The sequence below is a fragment of the Anser anser genome (assembly GCF_964211835.1).
Source record: "Anser anser genome assembly, chromosome: 16".
Classification (NCBI taxonomy): domain Eukaryota; kingdom Metazoa; phylum Chordata; class Aves; order Anseriformes; family Anatidae; genus Anser; species Anser anser.
This window is the reverse complement of record NC_139737.1, coordinates 1,534,881-1,557,164: the sequence shown is the minus strand read 5'-3', so window position 1 is coordinate 1,557,164 and position 22,284 is coordinate 1,534,881. Positions and strand designations below refer to the sequence as shown.

The 22,284-nt window shown below is 60.5% G+C and overlaps 1 protein-coding gene across 2 annotated transcripts in view; it reads left to right on the top strand.

The window, feature by feature from the left end:
• The first annotated feature begins 19 nt into the window (after positions 1 to 19).
• HELZ2 (helicase with zinc finger 2) overlaps positions 20 to 22,284 on the top strand; it is a 31,597-nt gene continuing 9,332 nt past the window's right edge. Inside the window, exons 1-9 of one of the 2 annotated variants that reach the window (XM_083802064.1) lie at positions 20 to 4,724; positions 10,559 to 11,696; positions 11,779 to 11,962; positions 12,404 to 12,511; positions 13,037 to 13,566; positions 13,938 to 14,570; positions 15,587 to 16,370; positions 16,812 to 16,887; positions 18,189 to 21,699. In XM_083802064.1, the coding sequence (XP_083658190.1) occupies positions 10,696 to 11,696; positions 11,779 to 11,962; positions 12,404 to 12,511; positions 13,037 to 13,566; positions 13,938 to 14,570; positions 15,587 to 16,370; positions 16,812 to 16,887; positions 18,189 to 21,699 (6,827 nt within the window). In that variant the 5' untranslated portion in view covers positions 20 to 4,724; positions 10,559 to 10,695. Of the gene's footprint in view, positions 4,725 to 5,453; positions 5,651 to 10,558; positions 11,697 to 11,778; positions 11,963 to 12,403; positions 12,512 to 13,036; positions 13,567 to 13,937; positions 14,571 to 15,586; positions 16,371 to 16,811; positions 16,888 to 18,188; positions 21,700 to 22,284 lie in introns of those variants that run through there. The other variant, XM_083802065.1, reaches the window with a different exon arrangement.

Sequence of the window (22,284 nt, the reverse complement as noted above, 5' to 3'; positions counted from 1 at the left end):
TGCAAAGAGCTGCTCCGGATCCTTTGAGCGTTGCGGGCGCGGGGAGATGTCTGAGGGTTGAAGTGGCTGGCCGGGGTTGTGCTGTGGTTTTCCTCTGGGCATTGAGGGGCTGTGATGCTGGGACAGATGAGGGCTGTGTGGTGTGAATCTGGCTGTATCCGTGTGTGTGGGTGTGGTAAAACGCTGAGAGGTGTGAAGCTCGAGGAAAAACCTCAGGGTTCGTTAAAGGAAGGCACGAACAGGGGCTTGGAGCGGGAGAGGGGCTCCTGGTGCTGGGGGGAGGAGAAGCCACCGGTGCGGGCACCTAAGCAGTCGCAGCGGGGTGCTTTCCTGGGGTGTTCCTTTACACCTCCCGAGTCCCCAACCCAATGTTTGCCACTGCCCTTTCTGATTCCAGCAGCAAACCTGGCACCGGGCGCCTGCCGCCGCGACAGGAGCCGTGCTGCTGCACCAGCAGTGCCCTGCCTGAAGCACCAGCCTTAATTCACAGCAGGCGATAACGCAGCAGGCAGCTGTTACGTTGCTGGGCCGAGCCCTTTCTGGTTTCGTTGACCTCGGCGTGTCACGCTGGGACGGGCCACGTCCCACACCGTGCGTGGCACGGCTCCAGCCCCGCTCGGCCCCGCTGCGCCCTGCGTGCTCTCTGCCCGATAGCAGCGAGCTCCGAGCTGTTTGCAGGGGTTAGGGCAGGCGAACGTGAGGAGGAGTTACTCAAGGAGGAGTTACTCGTCCCTCCGAGGCATTAGCTTTTGTTTACTTTCAGCTGAGCCTGAAGCCCGGGGCCACAGCTCCAGGAGCTGCTGTTTTTTCACTCCTAATCAGAGGCTTTTCCCTCCCAAGGCTGCCTGTCATTAAGATAGGGCAGTAATTGCCTTCTTGCTATCTTTGTACTTGGGACAGCGTCAGCACGTCACACCGGAGGGAAACGAAGAGGTGCAATAACCCTCGGCTCCTCCTGCCCCTGCGGCACGGGGCCGGGATGAGGGCCCCGCAGCCACCGCTGCCTCGTGCGAGCCCGTGGGTTTTGGGACATGGTTTGGAGGGGCCGGCTGGGGGTGTCAGAGAGGGGACACCTGGGGGGGCAGCGGGCCTTGGGCATCATCCCCCAGCCGAGCCCCTGCAGCGAGAGCAGCCCAGGCCCCGGGGAGCTGCTGGGGGCAGCGGCTCCTTCTCCTGCCCTGGAGGCCTCAGATCTCCGCACCAGCAAAGCGTTCCCGGGGCGGGTGCTTTGACCACAAAGCTGTGCTTCCCAGGGATGTAAGCGGCTCTACGAGCAATAAAACCTCCGCAGGCAGATTTTGGCTGCTGCAATCCCCCGTCCCTTTGCAGCAGCTCCTGGGGCGGCCGGGCAGCTGCCGGGGGGGCTGTGCAGCTGGGCAGGAGGGCAGTCCAAGTCCTTGTTGTCCTCAGCGAGCTGTGTCCCCATCCTCCAGCAGCAGAGCCCCTTCCCCGAGAGGTCTCACCGCCGGGAGCCTCCCCTTGGCATCTCCCTTCCCTGCCAAGAGAGGGGCCGCAGGCATCCAGGAGCTTTGTGCAGCTGAAGCTCGAAACACCGCCTGGGCAGGGCCCTGGTGAGCTGCGACAGGGCCGGGTTTGGGACTTGAGAAGTAGAAGCAAGGGTGCGTCGTCTATAGCAGTGCACGTAAACACGTAAATAGAAATCGTTACGGCGTGAGGGTCGTTGGCCTTGGGCTGGCTGCACCGAGGATGCAGCCACTGGGACTTGAGCAGTGCACCCTGGCAGTGGGGAAAACACGGGGGGGGTCTGTTCCTCTCCTGGTTCTTCAGCCCCGTTTGCAGCAGCAGGAGCAAACCGTTGCCCGTGGGAGCGTGTCTTGGGAGCAAGCTACTGCCGTTGCACCGCGGGTGCCACCGAGGTCACCTCCTCCGCTGCAGTCCCTGCCTCCTGCCCTCGCCTTTGGGCTCCTTGTCACAGCCAAGTGCAGCTGGGGGGGCTCTGGGGCTGCTCCAGGGGCCTGTGCCCCATAAGCAGAGCGTGGGGGTGAATGCCGGGGGGGCAGACCGCCCACCCGCTCTGCCAGCCCCATGCTGCCGGTGCTGCGCTCCCCGTCCCTGCGTGGGTGCTCGGTCACGTCCCCTTCCCTGCCTGGGTGGGTCGGGGGGAGCCAGCCCGGGGGCTGCGCTGCTGCAGGAGTGCGGGACTCGCCTCCAGGGCCGACCTCCCCAAGGGCTGCGGGTGACCCACGCACGGTCCCTGTTTCTTTTTCTCCTCCTGGCAGGGATGTGAGCGTGCGGAGCTGAGCCCGCTCCTGCCCAGCTGCTGCAGGGACCCGCGAGCCCCTCCGCAGTCCCCGGGGACCTCCGTGCTCCTGCGGGCGCTGCCAGCGCAGGAGATGCTCCAGCCCCTCAGAGGCCCCCCCAGGGCCAGAGCTTGGCCCCCAGCAGCCACGATGAGCACAAAAGCAGCGAGCCCGGGGCGGGCGGGGGGCTCCCGGCCGAGGGGGGCTGTGGACGGGCCCCTTCCCCCCCCCCCCCAGCAGCTTCCCCTGGAAGCGCTGCGGAGCTGCTGAGAAGAACGGAAAGCGAAACTTGGATCTTGCGGCTGGGTTCGTGGGCAGAACGAGAAGCGAAACTCGGATCTTACGGCTGGGTTTGTTTGTCTGAAATGAGCAAACGCTTGGTTTCGTTCTCCCCTCGCCCTCTCCCTGCTGATGCGATGACGCAGCTTCGCCTCCTCCCCGCTCCTGCTCGGAGCCGGGCAGCGCTCCCTCCCCTCCGCCGGGCTGATGTTAGGTAACAGCCGGCGCTGGCTGCTCGTCTGGGGGCTCTGCTGCTTTTCTGGCACCTCTTAATGCACGCCAGGCAGGACCAGAAGCTTTGTCTGAGGCAGCGAAAGCTGCTTTCTCCTTGCCGTGGCTCCCGGAGCTGCGGCTCTGTGGATCTCACCTGTAAAACAAGGTCAAGCGAAAGCTCCGAAGAGCCCACCTGTAACAGAAAGAGCCCTCAGTGCGCAGCCAGCCCTGCCCGGGTGAGCCTGCCACCGTCCGCCCTGGCCGCGGCATCTTGCAGGGGAGGAGTTGTTTGGGTTTTGTTGTGTTTCCTCGCTGGCGATAACGCCTGGGGCAGCACCCGGAGCTCGCCGTGGCTGGGCAGTGACGGCCAAGAGCTGCGGGGAGGCAGCAGGAGTCGTGCCCCACGAGCAAGGCAGCGCCCCTGGGACGGGGACCGATGCTGTCCTCAGCTCCCAGGGCTCTCTGCCGCTGCCACCTGAGCCCTGCTCTTTGCTGAGGATGCACAAACCGCAGCCTGGCCCCGTAGCTGTGGCCCCGCTGCCGGCAGGAATTGCGCCGTGGTCCGGTGGTGGCCGGGTTTTGGCACACGGACGAGGCAGCTCTGCTGCCCACGGGTGGCCAGCTGACCCCAGGACCCGCTGCTTGGGTCAGGATCTGTCCGTTGCCCCCTCCCTGGTGTGAGAGCCTCTTTCCCTCCAGGGTCTGGGTGCTGTGGGGTCGGGGCTCCTGGCCAGGCTGGGGCTCCCTCCAAGGCACCCAGGGTGCGATCACGCAAGGCCAGAAGGCAGAAAGCACCATTCCTCCTCCTCCTGCTCCTCCTTCTCCTCCTCCTCCTTCCCGTGTTGACAAACACTCTAGAAAACAGCCTCTGCCCCTCCTTCTCCATCTGCTCTGCCGCCAGTGCAGCGGGCTGGCCGTGGGCTCCTTTGCATTTCCAGTTCCTGCTCATGCTGAGGATGCTCCTCTCTTCCCCTCGCCACGAGAGCTTGCATCTGGGCACCTGCGTGGCATCGGCTGCAGTGCAGGCGCCAGGCACGATGCACAGCCCATGACGGCCGGCGTTAACACCACCGAGCCTCGGCCTCCCGTGCCTGCAACCTTTTGCAGCCCCTGGCATCCGGGGCATGCAAGTTCTGCCCAGCTGCTTTCCAGAACTTGCAGGATGGTGGCATGGAGATCATTTTATTAGGTGGGGAAGCCGAGGCTGGGGCTCGGCCACGTTGTCCTACGTGCAACAGCCGCTGTGCGTGCCGGTGCTCCCTGAAGCCTCTTGTCCAGGCTGGTGAGGCTGGGGGCTGCCTGTCTCCGGGGCAGCCTCCTGGGGGACCCTCCTTGGCCTTTCCATTGGGTCTGGGTGGTTTTTGGGTGTCAGCAGGGCAGGCTGTGCTCGCCAGCTACCCGTGCACGCTGCTGTTGACTTTTGGCAGCACCCAGTGGTGCAGCGGGAGGATGCTGCCCCAGCTGGGTTGGGGCTGTCCTGAACTGCTTTGGCTCCGCTTGGCGAGCTGCGAGGGAGCTGGGAAGGGACAAAGCTGGGACGGGGAAGGCTGGGAGGCCGAGCAGCCCTCACGCTAGGGGTGCTGAGGTCCAGGTGATGGTGCTTGTGCAGCGGCACGGGCTCTTGCTGCCCAGGGTTATCACACGGAGCCAACGCGCCCGTGCTCAGCTCCGAGCGCTCCAAGCGTGCTCGCTTCTGGGGGTGGCTTCTTTTTTGGCTCGCGTTTGAACTTCCTGTAGCTGGCTGCACCTCTCCAGGCAGGGAAAGGAATGGAAAATGAAACTGCCCTGATGATGAACAGAAAGGAAACGAGCGAGCCCTGCCCCTCCCGGAAGCCCTTTAAAAACAGAGGCCGTCGGGCTCCCTCCTGGCAGCCTTCGCCGGGCTGGGGACCGGGGCCACCCCTGCACGACCCCAGCCTTTCCCCCGCTGTTTGCCGGAGCCGCCGGGGCGCGGAGCGGCTGCTGGCCCCGGTGAGCAGCGGCCGGGGCAGCCGGGGGGGGGGGGGGGGGGGGGGCGCTGGCGGCAGGGAGCAGCCCCCGGGGTGCGGGAGGAAGGACGGGGGCTTTGACAGGGGGACGGGGACCGGGACCGGGACCGGGACACACAGACGGACAGACACGCAGACACACTAGCAGCCCGGTTCCCGGGGGTGCGGAGGGAGCGGGGCCGGGCCGGGCGCTCCCCTCCTGTTCGCTGCCCCGTGCGGGCAGCGCCTTGCGGTACCCCCCCGGTGCCGGTGCATCCCCCCCCGGTGCCGGTGCATCCCCCCCCGGTGCCGGTGCATCCCCCCCCGGTGCTTGTGCATCCCCCCCCCGGTGCTTGTGCATCCCCCCCCCGGTGCTTGTGCATCCCCCCCCGGTGCCGGTGCATCCCCCCCCCCGGTGCTTGTGCATCCCCCCCCCCGGTGCTTGTGCATCCCCCCCCCCGGTGCCGGTGCATCCCCTCCCGGTGCCGGTGCATCCCCCCCGGTGCCGGTGCATCCCCCCCGGTGCTTGTGCATCCCCCCCCCCGGTGCTTGTGCATCCCCCCCCCCGGTGCTTGTGCATCCCCCCCCCGGTGCTTGTGCATCCCCCCCGGTGCCGGTGCCGGCTCCAGCAGCCCAGCCCAGCCCAGCCCAGCCCCGGTGCCGGCGCATCCCCCCCCCCGGTGCCGCCGGTTCCCCGCGCCCCGCTGCCTCCGGGCGCCGCCGGCTCCCCCCGCGCCGGTGCCGGTGCCGGCTCCCCCCCGGTGCCGGCGGGAGGGGCGGGGCGGGGCGGCCGTGATGCAATTTCCGCGAAGTCCGGCCCCTCTTTGAATGCGGGGAGGCCCCAGAAACGAAACCACCGGCGGCGGCGGGGAGCCCCGAGCGCAGGGCGGCCGCCCCGGGCTCCCCCCACCTTCCCCGGCCTCGGCAGCGGTGAGAGCGACGCTGGGCCGGGGGGAGCGGGGGCTCTGCGGGGCTCCCCGGGGTGCTGCGGGGTGCTGGGGGGCGCCCCGGGGTGCTGGGGGTGCCGGGGGGAGTGGGGGGCACGGGGTGCGCTGGGTGCTGCGGGATCCCTCCGGCACGCAGCGCGGGGCTGGGGGCGCGCTGGGGAGATGCCGGGCACAGGGGGGGCCCTGGGGTGCTCTGGGGGTGCTCGGGGGGCGGCGATGCAGGGTGCGCAGCCCCCGCCCCCCCCCCCCCCCGACGGCTCCCCGAGCTCGTAGCATCATCTCCCTGCCCGTGCGGGAGCCCCGAGGGAGAGGAAGGGCTGGCGGTCAAGGTGCGGCTCTTGGGGTGCAAAGTCCTGGCCGGGTGGCAGGGAGCAGCGGGGCTGCCAGGGGCGCGCTGCGTCCCCCCCCACCCCCCCCGGCAGCAGCCCCCGGCTCCTCTCCGCTGGCTCTTCTGAGCTCCGGGGATGTGGTCTGCGGCTCGTGGTGAACTTTTTCCTGTTTGGGTAAGGCAAATGCAGTGGCTGTGGCTGCAGGTGCCCGCGGGCTCCGTGCAGCCATGTCCCGGCGTGCGAGGGGGCTGTGCACACCCCCGGGGGCTCCCCGCTGCCGCTTGGCAGCAGCACGCCTGGGAGAAGCGTGCCGGCTTTTTGGGATATGGAGAGAATTGGCTTGGTGAAAGCGGCCGGGAAAAGGAGATTGGCAGCTACAGAAGTTGGTTTTGCTCAGGAGGGAAATACAGGGGCGGGGGCACCCCGGTGTCGCTGCGAGGGTAACCGCAGGTGGATGGGGCGGCGGGGGAGCGAGCAGCACGAAGCAGCACCCGTGGGACCTAGTGCAAGCCCTTCCTGGCGGCCCAGCTGTGCCACCCACTCATGGGGTGCTCGGGGATGCTGCACCGATCTTGCCCTGCTCCTCGGAGCACCCGCAGCCATGAGGAGACAAAGTCCTGGGGTGCCCAGACCTGGTGCTTGGCCGGGGCGGAATGACCGGGGTGCGGGACCAGAGTCCCCCGAGGCGCGCACGTCCCTGGGCACGCCACTGGCGGTGGGGAGATGCAGGGGGCAGTCCTGGCACTCTGACCCACCGCGCTTGCTGCGACCGAGGGGCACTTGGCTCACGCCAGTGTGATGCGTTGCCTAATTTCCTGTCAATAATTAATTGAGGCGAGATCTGACAAAAAAGCCGCCCTCCTCCCCAAGCTCCTCTGCAGCGCGGCGGGCTCCGGGTGCGAGCAGGACCAGCGCCGCGGGTACGCTGAGCCTTCCTCCGCTGCAGCCACACAGGCGGCCGCGCTTCTGCTCGCCATGCCCAGGGAAATGTGATTACCCCGCGCGTCAGCACAGCCCTGCGAGGGAGATGATGCTCAGGCGCAATGAGCCCCAGCTCGAGGAAATGCTGTTAGCGAGGCGTGCTTCGCTTTGGTTTTCAGCGGTCAGACCAGTGCCGGGCAGAGGGTGCTCATGGAGCCGAGGGTGCAAGGAACTGGGAGAGAGGCAGATGCTCCCGGTGGAGCCGGGCCCCAGAGCAGGTGTGTACCAGTCCACGCAACACGAGTGGCTCGTTTTGCCTGTCAGCGGGTCGCAAGTGGCTTTAAACCCCAGTTTGTGCTTTTCAGGGCTCATGTGAAGAAGGGGTGTCTGGAAAATGTACAAAATCTGACTTGCAAATTGAGGTCTGTGGCTCGCAGGTATATGTTCCTCCTGATCAGCTGCCACCATCCTCGAGGCCACGTGGATTTTGCCCTGTTGACATCAGAGCTTTATTGTCAGTAGGAAGGCTGGTTTGTGGGGCAGCTTCCTTGAACTTCCTTGTGCCACACATCTCTCCTCCACCTGCGTTTAGATTTCAAAAGCTCCTGTTGCTGTTTTTTCTTTTCTCCTCCCTGTTCTGCTGTAAGGTGGTTGTGGAGATGAAAAAGCTTTAAATTGGCTTTAATGCTGGTGATCCACGGAGACTTTAAGAGGGGGATGCGCTTCCCTTTCCTCTTCCCTCCTACTTACAGACCCGGACAGGGAGCTTGTTCCGAGAGCTTGCTGAAAATCAAACGCTTTCTTAAAAAAAAAAAAACAAACAGCAGCAGAATTGACCCTTTAAAGCCAGAATACTCCCTCGTGGCTTTTTTAAGCTGGGATGTCCTGCCTTTGGCATGAATTCCAGTAACACCCCGGCTGCCCCGTCCCGTGCGCTCTTTATTAGTAGTTCCTAAACCGCTTCACGGAGCGGGTCGGTGTTGGAGTTGTTGCAGCGCTGCAGGACCTCATCCTGCTCCCTGCTGGGCTCAGCTCCTCCTGCGCTGCCCTGACCGAGCTGCGTGCCAGCGATCAGGTTTCAGCCCCTCGATTTTGTGTTACTGAGCTCTTTGGGAGTTCTCGCCCGCCCGTAACTGAGTCTCCTCCATGCCAGATGTTGCACAAAGCCTGGACGTGAGCGCTTCTCCCCAGAGGACTTGCTCTAAGGAAGAGGCTTCCAGAGGAAGGAAGGTGAAACTGCTATCAGAGGGAAACCAAAGTGTGCCAAAAGCCACGGATGTTAGCCCTGATCCCGACAGGCTCAGGACTGTGCTCCTGACCGCCGGCTTCACAGGAGCTGAAGCTTTCTGACCACGGCACGGGGCTGCCGTGAGCGCGGCGCTCCTGGGTCCCGTTGTGGGGCTTTCGTCTGGCAGTGCAGCAGTGGAAGCCTGGCCCCGTGGACCCGCTCGCTGCTGCTGCTGCTGCCGCTGCCTCTGTCCGCCCCTTGCCCTGCTGGCTGCCAGCTCCCGTGCTCGCCAGACCCTCTGCAAAGTTCCTGCAGCGAGCGGAGCCCGCAGCGGTTGGCTCAGCACCTGCAGCCCCGTGGCAGCGCTGCCCTCGCTGTCTTATTGGGGTTCAGCATCGCTTTGTGCCCCTGGGCAGGACACACAGCTGCCCCACTCAGCCTCCTGCCCCTTTACTGCTTATAGGTGCTCTCCTGTATGTTTATTGTTTCCCAGCTTATTTCATTTCGGTGTGAAACATTTCCTCTGCGTCCCTCAGCAGTCAGGCGGCACCAAAAGTTCTGCTGTGGCCTCAACCTTTCTGTGGCAGAAACCAGAGCGAAGAAAGAGCTCTTGAACCCTTCAGTCTTGGGGACTGGGTATCCGCGGGACGCAGTGCACAGGTGGTGCTGTGTGAGCAGGTCCCGTGTGCTCCTTACAGACTCTGCAGGTTTGGTGCGGAGATGAGGCCAGGCAGAGCCGGGGCAGGGCCACGCTGTGGGTCCTGCTGTAAGCTCCCACAGCCTTCTAGGTGGGGGCTCCCAGCCTGCACGGAGCGCTGTCGGTAAAGGCTTTGAAACAACCCGGCAACGATGAGCTGGGAGGGATTTAGCTCCCGGTACAGGGAACTGGTGGCATGACACAGCGAACCAGTCCATGGGGGGACACAGCCGGTGCTGCCGGGGGGGGTCTCTGCTGTGGAGCTTCGCAGCTTAGGGAAGCAGCAAGTGGCAGCGGTGCATGGAGCCAGGCTTGCTGCCAGACCTGGGGAGATAAACAGTGCTCGTGTGTATCCGCCAAGTGTGTGCCCAGCCCGATGCGTGGCGGAGAGGTAGGAGGAGGTGATTTATTCCTGCTGGCACGGGGATGCGATGCCGCTTGCTCCCTGCTGGTGCACGGTGATGCTCCGGCCGCTGCCGTCCCTGCTTGGTGTTTTGCTGCCCGCGGTCCCAGCCCGAGCGGCAGCGCCAGCACCCAGCCGGCTGCGCCTCGGCGTCCCACGTCCCCTTCACCCACAGGGGGGCAAAGAAATCTCAGTGAAAAGGATTTAAGCAGAAGCAGCGCAAAGTTTGAGCCCTGCTTTGCAGTTTGTCGGACCTCGGCCGTAAATACCGTTCTCCCCCTGCTCCTTTGTGGCTGCGGGTCGGGAGCCCGAGGCAGACGCTCAGCATGATGCTGGTGGCTCTGCTCGGCAGCACACCCTGCCCGCGGCGTGCTCCCTGCGCCCCGAGCATCGCAACCCAGCCAGCCCCAGCGCCTGCACACACCCCAAAACCCCGCAGCAGCATTTCCAGGGATGCTCCCTGCTCCTGGTTACCCAGAAAACTGCTCACGGATGCTCTCACCCGTGGCACGGGGATGGCTCGGAGCAGTGAGTCACCGTCCCCACATCTGGAGCCGGAGCGCTCCGAGCCGGATGTTTATGGGACGAGATGCCGGCGGGCTCCCTGCTCCAGCGTGCCCAGCTCCTGGCCTTGGCTGCTGGAGCCGGGGAGGAAGGAGGGCGGTTGCTGTGTTGATTAATCCCAATTAATCTCGTGCGCCACGGGGAGGTGGGCTGGGGGCTAGGCCAGGGGTTCTGCCGCTCGGCACGGTGGTGGGGCTGCCCTGCCGTGCCCCAGCACGACCCAGGGGGGAGAGAGCAGGCGAAAAGAAAGAGAAAGCTGGCGGGAGCGAGCGGAGATGGGGGAGGCGCTGGGAGCGGGAAGAGGAAGTCGGATCGCTGGGCTCTGCTCTGGGAGGTCAGTGGCCGCTGCAGGGACCCTTCTCAAGCCGAGCCCTGCCGTGCCGTGCCGTGCCATCCACCCTCTTGGACAGCCTCTGCCACAGGCGGCTCCCCTGCCCTGGGCAGGACAGGACGAAGGTCTGCAGCCCGCAGCACGCTGAGGATTGTGCTCAGCCTCCTGGTGCCCCACAGCTCGGCAGCGTCCCCTTACGGGACGTGGTCCTCCGGGACCCGCTCAGCTGCTGAGCACGTCGGGAGCAGACCCCAAGTGCTTGGGTGCTGAGGACAAGCATGGCTCTGGCTGAGTTTCGCTGCAGGCTGAGGCTCCTGGCTAGTCGCAGGAGGCTTTGTTTTGGTGTCTGAGCACGCATGCAGCAAAGAGGCCAGCTAATGCTCCCTGCTAAGTCACTTGTTGCTTGTTTCTTTGTCAGGCTCAGGGAACTCGCACCGATGGCCAGCAGGTACGTAGCGAGCTAGGACACAGCGGCTCCATGGCACCTCCTCCGCCCCGCACCGCTCTTTAGAAACTTCCCTGGGGTCACCTCACTCTGCACGGCCACCGCTGACGATGCCCACAGCAAATGGCCCCACGGTGCCGCTGGGCACCCTCCAGCGGCATGTGGAGCTGCTCCTGGTGTGCTCCAAGTGCAGCGTGAAGGAGGACGAGATCACCTACCAGCTGCGGCAGGTGGAGCACAAGTGCATGTACGAGATCCTCCTGGCCCGCTGCCGAAGCCGGCGCAGCACAGCATGGAGGAAGGTGTCGAGGCGGCCGGGCTTCCCCAACCCAGCCCGCTACGCCGTCTGCAGGTACTACGTGGTGGGCTTGGGCTGCAGCAAGCACGGGAACCAGTGCACGTTCGCCTGGAGCCCGGAGGAGGCCATGGTGTGGAACTTCGAGAGGGAGCAGCAGCTGGAGCGGCGGCAGCTGAAGGCGGCGGTGCTGCAGGCGCAGCTGGGGGGCTGCTCCGCCGCTCACCCCCCCGCCATGGCCACAGCCGCCGGCGAGATCCTGAGCGAGTTTGGGGGGCAGTTCCAGGAGATCTGCAAGCGCTGCTTCTTTGGCTGCCCGCAGCGCATCTCGGCAGGCGGCCAGGCGCGGCTCTGCGAGTCCCACCACAGCTGGGACCCGCTGCTGGTGCACGTGGTGTCCGACAGCCGGCTGAAGAAGCAGTACATCGCCATCCGCCCCTGCCCCGAGTTCATGCCGACCCTCAGCTACTGCTGCTTCGTCTCCAAGGGGCATCCCTGCCGGCACAGCATACAGCGGTGCCAGTACGCGCACAGCGACGTGGAGATGGCCGTCTGGCAGGCCGAGAGGGAGCAGGGCCTGCTTCGCTCCGACCTGCTGCCGGCAGCGGGGCTGTGCGCCGAGAACGGCAAGCCGGCGGCGCCCGCGCCGGTGCACTTCTACTGCCGGGTCTGCCTGGTGACCTTCAGCTCGCAGGAGAGCTTTGAGAACCACTGCTCCTCCGCCGAGCACGTGCAGATGCTCTCGGTCGACACCTCCGTCCAGTGGGTCCACCGCGCGCCGCCGCTCGGGCTGAGCGCCTTCACGCTGTGCAGCAGGTAAGGCGCCGCGCTGGCACCAGGGCAGGGCGGCCGCGGGCACCAGGCGCGGGCGGCACCTGGGACGCCTCTCTCCCGACAGAGCGGAGGTGTGCGAAATGGGGAGCAGCTGCACCAAGGCGCACTCCACCGAGGAGCTGCAGGAGTGGATCCAGAGGGTGAAGGTTGCCGTCAAGAAAAAGAAGCAGGCCATGAAGGAAGGGCTTTTGTCCTACCAGGACCGGCTCATCGCTGAGTATCAGAAGTGCTCCAACGAGGTGTTGATTGTAAGTCGTGGGCGGCAGGGTGGGAGCGTTAGTTTGTGGTATCCTGGTGTGTTTTCTGAGCTTGGGAAGGGAGCCCAGGCCTTCCAACAGTCTCCTGCAGAAAGGGATCATAGAATCATTCAGGTTGGAAAAGACCTCTAGGATCAAGTCCAACCGTTGTAGCATCCCTGCTTCTTCTCCCCTTTTGAGATAGCCGGAGCACCAGGAGCTTGCTCCAGGTACCCGACCGCGCTGCTCTGCCCCGGGACATTTTATTTCCCAAGGGTGCTGCATGGGAACGCTGAGCAGCAGCGCTGGGGGCTGAGCTGAGGATTTATGGATGGTCCTGCCTGGGGTGCAGGTAGCAGAATGGCAAAGGATGGAGATGGCAACGTGGTGGGCTCTGGAGCCTGTCCCTGAGTTATTGCCTTCATCCCCCCCCTTCTTGTGCCTCTCCTGCAGATGTCTGAGTACGTCGAGGGCGTTACGGTTGTGTGTCAGCAGCCCCTGCACGTGCAGTCGGAGGACAAGCGGTTGAAATACCAGTGGAAGTTCAGGGTCCACTCCCAGGTAAGCCCACCTCTGTGTAATGGGAGGCTGAGAGCCTGCCCGCCCCTGCAGGATGCTCTTGGCTCCAGGACAGGGATCTGGGGGTGTCCAAGAGGGGACACGTGTCTGGTATTTGGCAGTGGCCGTGTGGGGGTGCAGCCACTGTGTCTGCTGCCTTGTCTCATGCAGCGGGGCTGGTGTGCACCTGGCTGCTCTCAGCACCTCCTGCTTATCATCACAAATAATGACCTTCAGTCACGTTCCTGCCCAGAATTTTGTGTGGGCATTGGGAGCAGGAGGCCAGGTCTAATTCCCCTCTGCCAAGCTTACAGCAGACACTCTATAAAACTGCGACCTGAGGTTCTTAAAAGCTTAAAGAAATTGCTGTGGGGTTGCACGAGGAATAAGCTCCTTTCAGGAGAATTTCAGGAACACTGGGTCCAGGGTGGCACTCAGCTCCTGCAGCAGCTTTCGGTAGGAAACGCTGCCGGGAGCACCTTGGGCTCATGCCTTGGGTCGCCCTCACCGTGTCTCCTCACCCGGCAGATGCCCCTGCAGCACGTGGCGCTGCTGAAGCGGGATCCAGGGGCCACCTTCTACCTCTCGGGGAACGGGCTGTCACGGGGCCTCCACTACCTCCGCGGGGAGCACGTGGCCACGCTGCCCACCTCGCCGCCCGTGGCGCTGGTGGAGGTCTCCATGGAGTGCTGCACGCTGGGCGTCTTCGAGCAGTGGGTGGTGTTCGACTTCGGCAGCCGCCCCGTCCTCCTGCAGAAGATCAAGGTGAAGGTGGGCCGGCGGGAGGCCCCCCAGCACGTCCCCGCCACCACCAGCAGGGAGGACGGCCGCGCCGTCGACTTCGTGCGGTGGGACCGAGGCAACCGGATCATCGTTCCCAGCGTGCCGAGGACCAGTGAGGACATGGATCTGCTGGCCAAATACAAGCCTGCGGCGCTCTCGCTGGACTACCGGCGCGAGGGCAGTGTGAACGCTGCCATCACCCGGCTCAACTACCGCGAGAGGATGCACAGCTTCCTCTTCTGCGAGGAAGAAGCCGAACAGGCTCTGATTGCCAAGTAAGTGCCCGGTGTGGATGCAAACGGGTTCCTCCTAGCTGTGGACCGTGCACCCATTGCTAGCCCCGTCCTTGGGGCCGTGCTGCTGGTGAAGTCTCTGTCTTTTCTGGGTTGGGTCCTCGGGCTCCTGTGAAACCCTCCAAAAAAAAATGGAAAGCAAGAGGGCTTGCTGGGCAGTGTTACGAGGGGAAGGGCTGTGTCATGTCGCGTGGCTGTGGATCGGCTCGAAGCACGGTTCCTGTCCCTGTGCTCAGGTGGCCAGCAGCCCCTCTGGGTGTAGGTGACGATCCCCCCTTTGCGGAGGGGAGGGCAGGTGCTGATGAACTGACGAGTTGGTTCTCTGTGTTAATTCGGGTCTTTCCTCCTTTCAGACTCAACCTGCGGGTCCTCATCTCGCTGAGCAACATGATCGAAAGCCTCTCCATGGGGATGAAGTTTGCCCCGCCTGGTGAGCTGTTTGCTAAAGTGCCTACCCCGTATAACCTCTCGCCGGACACAGATGAGGGGTATCTGCTGAACAGGTCCGTGCCCACCGCTTTCCTGGCACTTGACCCACCTGTAGACAATCGGGTTTACGAGGTTGGCGTGGAGAATAAAGCCACCACAGAGAACACTATCTGGCTACAGATACCAAACAGATGCTGCTCAGAGCTGAACTTGAAGCCAAATACCTCCCTCAACGTGGAGATCCAGTTCCAAATTGACCAGCTGCTGTTCCGGCAGTGGCATCAGGCTGTCGACCGCCTGTTGGATGAGAGGCTGGTCCTACCTGATGTTGCCAGTTGCACTATCCCCTACTGCCTCAGACAACCACAGGAAGGGAACAGCAAACAGAAACTGGCCATCTCCTTCATCACTGGCCAGGTAACCAGCAGCCGGCAGGTCCCACCTCTTCTCATCTACGGGCCTTTCGGCACGGGGAAGACGTTCACGTTGGCCATGGCCACCCTGGAGATCATCAGGCAGCCCAACGCGCGGGTGCTGATCTGCACCCACACCAACAGGTTAGCAGGGGACGAGGGAAAAGGCAGCCGGAGTCGTGGGCCAGGCTCCTGCACTGGGCCAGTGCTTGCCTCGTGTGATGAGAGGGAGCCAGAGTCCACGAGAGGGAGCTGAGCTGGCCTTTTTTGAGTATGCGTTTCAATTATTTGTTTAAATAAATAATTCATTTGCGTTTAATATGTCTTAAACTGCTCTGGCACTCCTGTTAGGAAGAAGCCTGGCACGGGTGGAAGTGTTGGCAGAAGAGGTAGCATATTCCTGCTCCGTTATAAAGTGGGGATGGAGAGAGCGTTATTTCTTTCTAGCCTTGAACGTGTACTGGAAGAAATGGAGTGGAGCCCTTGAAGGCTCTATGCATATGTCATTGTTTTGATTTTTCCATGGGGAGTTTGGGGAAAGGGAAATGCAGATCTGGTCTGACTGCTGTTGAGTCTGCCTTGAGAGAATCCAGGCCAAGCTTGTTAAAATTAGCGCAGTTATGCTGAGAAGTGTCCACGTCCAATCCTGCAGGCTGTTACTGCCGTAGTTTGCAATGTATAATAAATGTATGACTTCTAATCTTAGCCTGTTTCAGGCTGCCTGCTCACACTGAAGCTACTTTTGTGCAGATCTTGCATCATCCGCTTGGGCTGGGGATGCCGGGAGGTCAGCAGAGGAGAGGTGTGCCAGCTCACGGCTGTGTGATTTGGTTCCAGGGAGAAGCAGGGCCACAGATTTAGCTGGGCACGTTGCATTTAAAATGATTTCTCCATACGAGCATGGATTGATGCCCCGGTCTCGAGTATCAAATCATACTTTAAACCATATTCTCAAAATATGCTTGGACTTGGTGGCTGAGTAAACACCGTCTTCTCTGCACGTACATGATTATCTCTTGTGAAGGGTGTGTTGTCAGCCACAACTTGGGGAGGGTTTGGCTGCTGGTGGGTGGATGATAAGAGAAGACTGGGATAATGGCCACAGCACTGGGAGCACCACTTACAGTCCCTTGATAGTTTCCACCTTTGTTCCACTCCAGCGCTGCTGACATCTACATCCGGGAGTATTTCCACAACTACGTGACCGACGGGCACCCGTGGGCTGTTCCCTTGAGGATTATATCCACTGACCGTCCCGTCAGCCTGACCGACCCCACCACTCAGATGTACTGCTGCCTCTCTGAAGACCAGCGCTCCTTCCGGCACCCCACGCAGACAGAGATCAACAGGCACCGCATCATTATTACCACCTCCATGTTATCCAAGAACCTGAAGGTCGCCCCAGGTTACTTCACCCACATCATGATCGACGAGGCCGCTCAGATGCTGGAGTGTGAAGCTTTGATTCCACTCTCGTATGCCACTCTCGAGACCCGGATCGTCCTCGCTGGGGACCACATGCAGATAACCCCAAAGCTGTTCTGTGTTGGGGAGGGGCAGTCCGCAGATCACACCCTCTTGAACCGACTCTTTCAGTTTTACCAGAAAGAGAAGCATGAAGTGGCCAAGAAGAGCAGGATCATCTTCAATGAGAATTATCGTTCTACTGCAGGCATAATTGAGTTCGTCTCCAAGCACTTCTACGTTGGCAAAGGCAATGCTATCCATGCCAGTGGGAACATCCCCCCCCACCCCGAAATCCACCCGCTCATGTTCTGCCATGTGCCTGGTGTGGCTGAAAGGGATATGTCCTTGATTTCGTGGCACAATGCTTCCGAGATAATACAAGTGATTGAGAAAGTGGAGGAGATATTTCAGAGGTGGCCAGACGAGTGGGGTGTCCGAGATCTGAGGAGGATCTGCGTGGTCTCCCACGGCGTACAGGTATGTAGGAGAACCATGCCTTCCCTAGCTGGAGGGGTGTGTGTGCACTGCTGACTACTCCCTAAACCCTTCCTAATAAATGCTGGGCTCTGTTTACGATAAACCCATCTCTTGTGTTAGCAAAGAGGAGGAACCTGGGGTCTTGCATGCCACCGTTTTTTTCTCGAGGTGCTCTCTGTGTAAAGCAGTATGCAGTGGGTGGCTGCACCAGAGATGCCTCGCGGTGGGGTGCTTCAGTCGAAGATGTCTTTCAGCTTCCTCTAAGCAGGATAACTGTAGGGCAGAGTGGGAGCACTGACTGGAGTCAGCCCAGGACGTGAGATTGCTGTTGAGTAACTTTGTTGGGGAACTGGCAGCTGAGAAGGGTGAGGGACCTTGAAGTTGGGGGGGGCATTCCTGAGCTGAAACTGCGCTCAGTTAGGCCTCTTTCTTCCTTACCAGGTTTCTGCAATACGGCAAGAGCTGAGGAAGAAGCAGCTACCAGAAGTGGTGGTGGAAAACTATGAGAACTTGCCAGGTTCGTGTCCTTCGCAATAATTAATAATGCGTGGTTGTGTTTTGAGGTCTCCTGCGCGCTAGGGAGGACTCTTCCAGTCACATCTGTGGACAGGAGAGTTGATCGCAGCTACTGCCCCTGGGTAATGGGCAGGGAGAAGAGACGCTGGGTGGTCAGAAGAACATCTTAACATTGTCCTCCTTGCTAAAATGCCCAGGGCTGAGCTGATGTAGCAAGTGGTTTTTATGGGCACTTACCCATGGCTGGCGGGCAGGGTGGTTTGCGTTTCCTCGCTGTGCCTGCTGTACAGCATTTGTGTGCATCTCTTACGCCAGATACTCAGGCTCTCTAAAGCTCACTCAGTGAGTGCCCATACATGCATTTCCCTGCAAGATACCCAGGGTGGTCTCACGGCAAAATACCTCTCTGGGAGAGTGCCCGGGGTGCTTTCAGGCAGAGCTCCCTGCTCTTCCCCGTGCGGCCCACATGGCGCTGAGTAGGAGGGAGCGCCTGGAAATCCTCTGGCTGATTGCCATCCCCGTCTGGTTGGTAATTCTTGGAGTTCACCCTTGCCTTCGTGAATACGATTTCGCACTGAATTAAATCTGCACCCAACTGTCAAGTCGTTCCAAACATACGGATGTTGCTTGGTGGGAGGGTGGAGACCCTGGAAGTGCAATCCTGGAGACGTCAGCACGTGTGAATTGTGTGAAGGAAGCCCCACGTACCAGCAGGGGAGGCCAGGAGTAGAAGGGAATTGAACATAACGTGCCCTGTGGGTACCCACTGCAGCAAAAACTGCACAGCAGTTTGCTGAAGGAGGAGTCCGCTGCCCTGGCTCATGAGAGAGGGATAGGGCTGTTTTTGTTCTCCAGGACTTAGCTTATGACTCATCCATGTTTTTAATATTATTATTTTTTTTACTGTACAGCTGGGACTCCTCGTGGTGAGAATTAACCGACCCCTGGGGTGTGTTTCTGCTCTCCACACCCTTTCTTTACAGTCTCTTCCCAGCTCTGAAATCACCAGGGTGCCTCTCGCTGTTTGTTATTTGCTGTGCCATCAGCCGGCAGCGCTGTCCTTGAGGGTAGAGGGACACTTGTGAAGGGTCACTGTCCTCGTCCCCGCCAGGCCCGCGGGGCTGCTCGGTGGGCACTCGCTGTTTCTGTGCCCTGCCGTTCTCCTGTCTCCCCACTGCCCTTCCCTCCCCGGTATGTGGGTGGCGGTGACTGGCGGCGTCCATCCCAGCTCGTGCCTGGAGGCCGTCGCGATCCCCGAGAGCGTTCCCACGAGTGACTTGTGCCTTGTCCCCTCCGGTGCAGGGCGGGAGTTCCGGGTCATCATCATCAGCACCGTCCACACCAGCGAGAGCCTGCGCATCTCGGCCTCCCACAACCTCGAGTTCTTCAACGAAGCCCGAGTGCTCAACACCATCATGACCAGGGCCCAGTCGCAGGTCATTGCGGTGGGGGATGCAGTGGCCTTGTGCTCCCACGGCCAGTGCAGCAAGGTGTGGAAGCGCTTCATCCAGGAGTGCATCGAGAAGGGGAGCGCCTCCCCGGAGAACCTGACGATGGCGCAGATCAAGCAGGCCGCGTGTGACAAGGAGAGCTGGAGAAGGAGGAGCCCGCAGCGGAACGACGAGGACAGCGACTCGGATTCCTGGAGCTCTGAGGCCGACAGCCTGAATCCCGACGATCCCATCCTCCAGGAGCTCTTAGACGAGAGCAAGAACATGCTGGTGACGGTGTCCGAAGAAGGGCTGCTGAATGTGAAGCCTGAGACTTCAAACCGGTGGGAAGACAGGCAGGAATACGTCAGCTTCTCCTCTCAGGTGATGCAGGAATATCTGCGTATGCACCCCAAAATGTACAAGAGGTGCGAGCTGGTCAAAGAAAGGTTTGACAGGGCTTCTGCCATCACCCTCAATGACTCTCCTGCCATGACCATTCAGATCAAAGGCAGGGTTCACTGCGGGACGGCCTTTACCGGCGATGAAGTGCTCGTGGAAATCCTGAAGAACAGCACGGATGACAGCAGCGGCCTCCGCCCACAGGGGAAGGTGGTGGGCATCCTGAAGCGTGCGGAGAGGGAACGGACCTTCATCTGCATGATGGACGAGTTTGACCCCCGGGTGATGATACCCATCGATCCCACTGTCACCAAAATATTTGTCCCAGGCCTGAAAGAGAAACCCAACGTCATTCCCATCCGCAGGCTTGTTAATGGGAAGTACAGGGTGGTCAGCTGCGAGAAGATCAGCCAGGACACAAGGAGATGCCAAATCTTCTGTGTCCAGGTTATCTCCTGGCGGGACGGTTTTTACTACCCTTTGGGGATAATAACTGAGATTTTGCGTGTGGCCTTGACTTTGGAAGAAAGCTTAAAGATCCTCAACTTGGAGTATGCCTTAGAGAGGAAATACCCAGCTGCTGTTACCAGGGAGCTTGCCAAATACACCTCCAGCAAACCAAACCTCACCAAGGAGAATCTGAGGGACTGTCGGAGTTACCCAACCTTCACTGTTGACCCTGAAGGTGCCAAGGATTTGGACGATGCTGTCAGCGTCAGGGATCTTGGGCGTCACTACGAGATTGGGATCCACATCGCGGATGTGGCTGGCATCATTCCCAAAGGCAGCGCCTTGGACCTGGAAGCAAAGAGGCGTGGTGTCACCTACTACCCCCCTGAGCAGGAGCCCGTGTGCATGTTCCCACCCCGCATTAGTGAAGACATCTGCAGCCTCCTGCCACAGAAAGAGCGCCGTGCGATCTCCTTGTTCGTCACCATAGAAAAGGAGACTGACATGGTGATAAAGGGAATCTTCACCCTCTCTGTGATCCAGTCAGACAGGCAGCTGACCTACAGCGAGGCAGAGCTCTGCATTCAGAACTACTACAAGGGAGGCGGGGACGCCCTTTGTTTCGATACCCTGGAGGACTGCATAGCTGTGGCTTATCACTTCTCCAGGATCCACCGAAAGTTTCGGCTGCAGGAGGATTGCTTCTATGACCAGCTGGATGAGGAAAGCTCCCCAGGTAACAGGGGGTCCCATCAGATGATAGAGGAGTTGATGATCATGTTCAATAGTTTCGTGGCTGAGTTCCTCACCAACCAGGAGAACACCAGAAATGTCACTCCTCTCCGGTGTCAGAGCGAGCCAAGCCCTCAGCAGCTTTTAGCCATGAAAGACAAGTACAGCCATATCATCCCTTTGTCCCTCCATCTCTCACACCACCTGGGAGATGTGTCTCCTAATCAAGAGTCCCCTAAAAATGTGGAGTTCAGCCTCCTGGCCCCCATCTGGGAGCATTTACAGTCAGCTGCACATCTCTGTGATCTCCATAAGATGCTAGACCTTATCGTTACTGATGACATCCACCCGAAGCTGGCCCCTGTGGTCCTGGAGTTCAGGAGACTGCTCAGCCGCTCCTATTTCAGTCGCTCCAACTCCACTGTCCTGTCGAAAGTGGGCCACTACTCCCTGCACGTTGACTCGTACACCTGGGCTTCCTCTCCCATCCGCCGGTACATGGATGTCGTGGTGCAGCGGCACCTTCATTCTGTGCTCCGCAAGAAGCCCATCATCTATTCTTCCGATGACATCGAGTTTCTCTGTCATGACTTCAACAAGAAGAATTCCAAGGTGGTGATTTACGAGAAGAGAGCCCGCTCCATGCAGTTGGCCACCCAGCTGAAGAGCCAAGTCCTGCAGAAGATCGCCTTCGTGGTGGATATCGAAGGGATGGAGAGGTACTTTAAAGCCCTGTTTCCACTGAGTAGAGAGAGTCTTCCAGATCCACAGGTAATTAATTACAGGGCCCTTCAGCTGATAGAGCAGCCCATGTTCATCCAGAAGCAGAAGAGCGTTAGGCTGACGTGGAAGAGGAGGATGTATTCTGTGGAGATGATGAAGGAACACAGACTGAAGGCAGGAGCTCTCCACGACCACAGCATCACCCTCTTCCAGACCCAGATATGGCAGGACATGCTCGCGGCCATCAGAAGTGAGAATTTTGAGAGCCTGGCCGCTTTGCTGCAGAAGAGCAAGGAGCTCTACAAGCGGCAGGTGGGCTGGGTAAGGAAGAGCGAGTGCTTGCACTATGTGGAGATCACCCTGGAGCTGAGCGCCGGCGACACGCTGCAGTTCCAGCTCACCACGGACGTCTCCCGGGGCTTCCTGGTGCCCTTCGTACAGCTGTGGTGCGTGACGCCAGGTTTCGACGTCTGTCTGCAGCACACGGAAAAGCCTATCGACTGCTTCTCTGCGTACGCCACCCTGCCGTCCAAAGACAAGTACAAGCACGCGGCGGAGTATAGCAAGGTGTGGATGCCGATGAGCGCCATGGAGTCTGCTTCGTGTGCAGTGGCTGAGAATGACTCTATTGTCCTCCACGATGTCAAAATCACCTGGGCAAAGCAAAGGACGAGCAAAGGGCAGCTGCAAGGGACTTTCTGCCTAAAGAAAAGCTTTTTGGAGGAGTGCTCCATTGAGGTGGAGTTTAACCACTGTTACCTGTGCATTCGCCTAAGTGGGCTGAAGGTTAGGAGCCTTGAAAGCAACGAGGAATGCCTTAGCCATGGCCTCCAGAACCTGTCTTTGAATAACAAGGACAAATCAGAAAACAAACTTGTGGTCGATCCAGACACATACACCTGGGTGGCTCATGGGATCACCGAGGAGTTCAGCGACGACCAGAAGTCAGACAGGAGTAGTCAGCAGACTTTGAATTTTTACATCAACTATATGTCTATGGAGAACATCCCCGTGGAAATCTCACAGCCTTCTGCCAGCTTCACAGTGGAGCTCATACCCAAGATGCTGCCAGACATGTAAGTGTGCTCCGTGCTCATGCTCTAGTTAGCCTACCAGTGCAGCGTAATGGTTTCCTGAGGGACCCCCTGCTAGACCCAGACAGGCTTTGCTTTGCCCAAAAATCTGTCGTTGCTCAGCTCCGGCTGTGCCCTTGGGCCGTTGCCATTTGTTGGGGGTGGTGTCATTTCTCCCACCTGTCCTCCAGGTGGTTTCTTGCTGGTGGACCTCGAGGATGGGGCTGGGGAGGTAGAGGAAGGTGGCATGGTGAGGTTTCACTGGACATCTGTTTCTTACGTTCCTGAATTGCTGCAATATGTGTCATAAAAGGCAGCGTGAAGCACTGGATCAGGGTTTGTTGAGCAAACATGTGCTCCCTGATGTTCCAGTCATCCTCCTGTGTTGCTGTGAAGCATGACCTGCACTTACCAAAGCACAGCTGATGTCCCGTTTGCCCTTCTCTGTTCGCAGTGCAGACTGCAAATCGCATCCGTGACTGCTGTAGTTTTTCCAGGGCAGAATGTGCTTCCTTGTTTGTTGTAAATTTTAGGAAAAAATGAAATGCTAATCCAATAAAATGGAGTTGGGAGGTAATAAAATCGAGT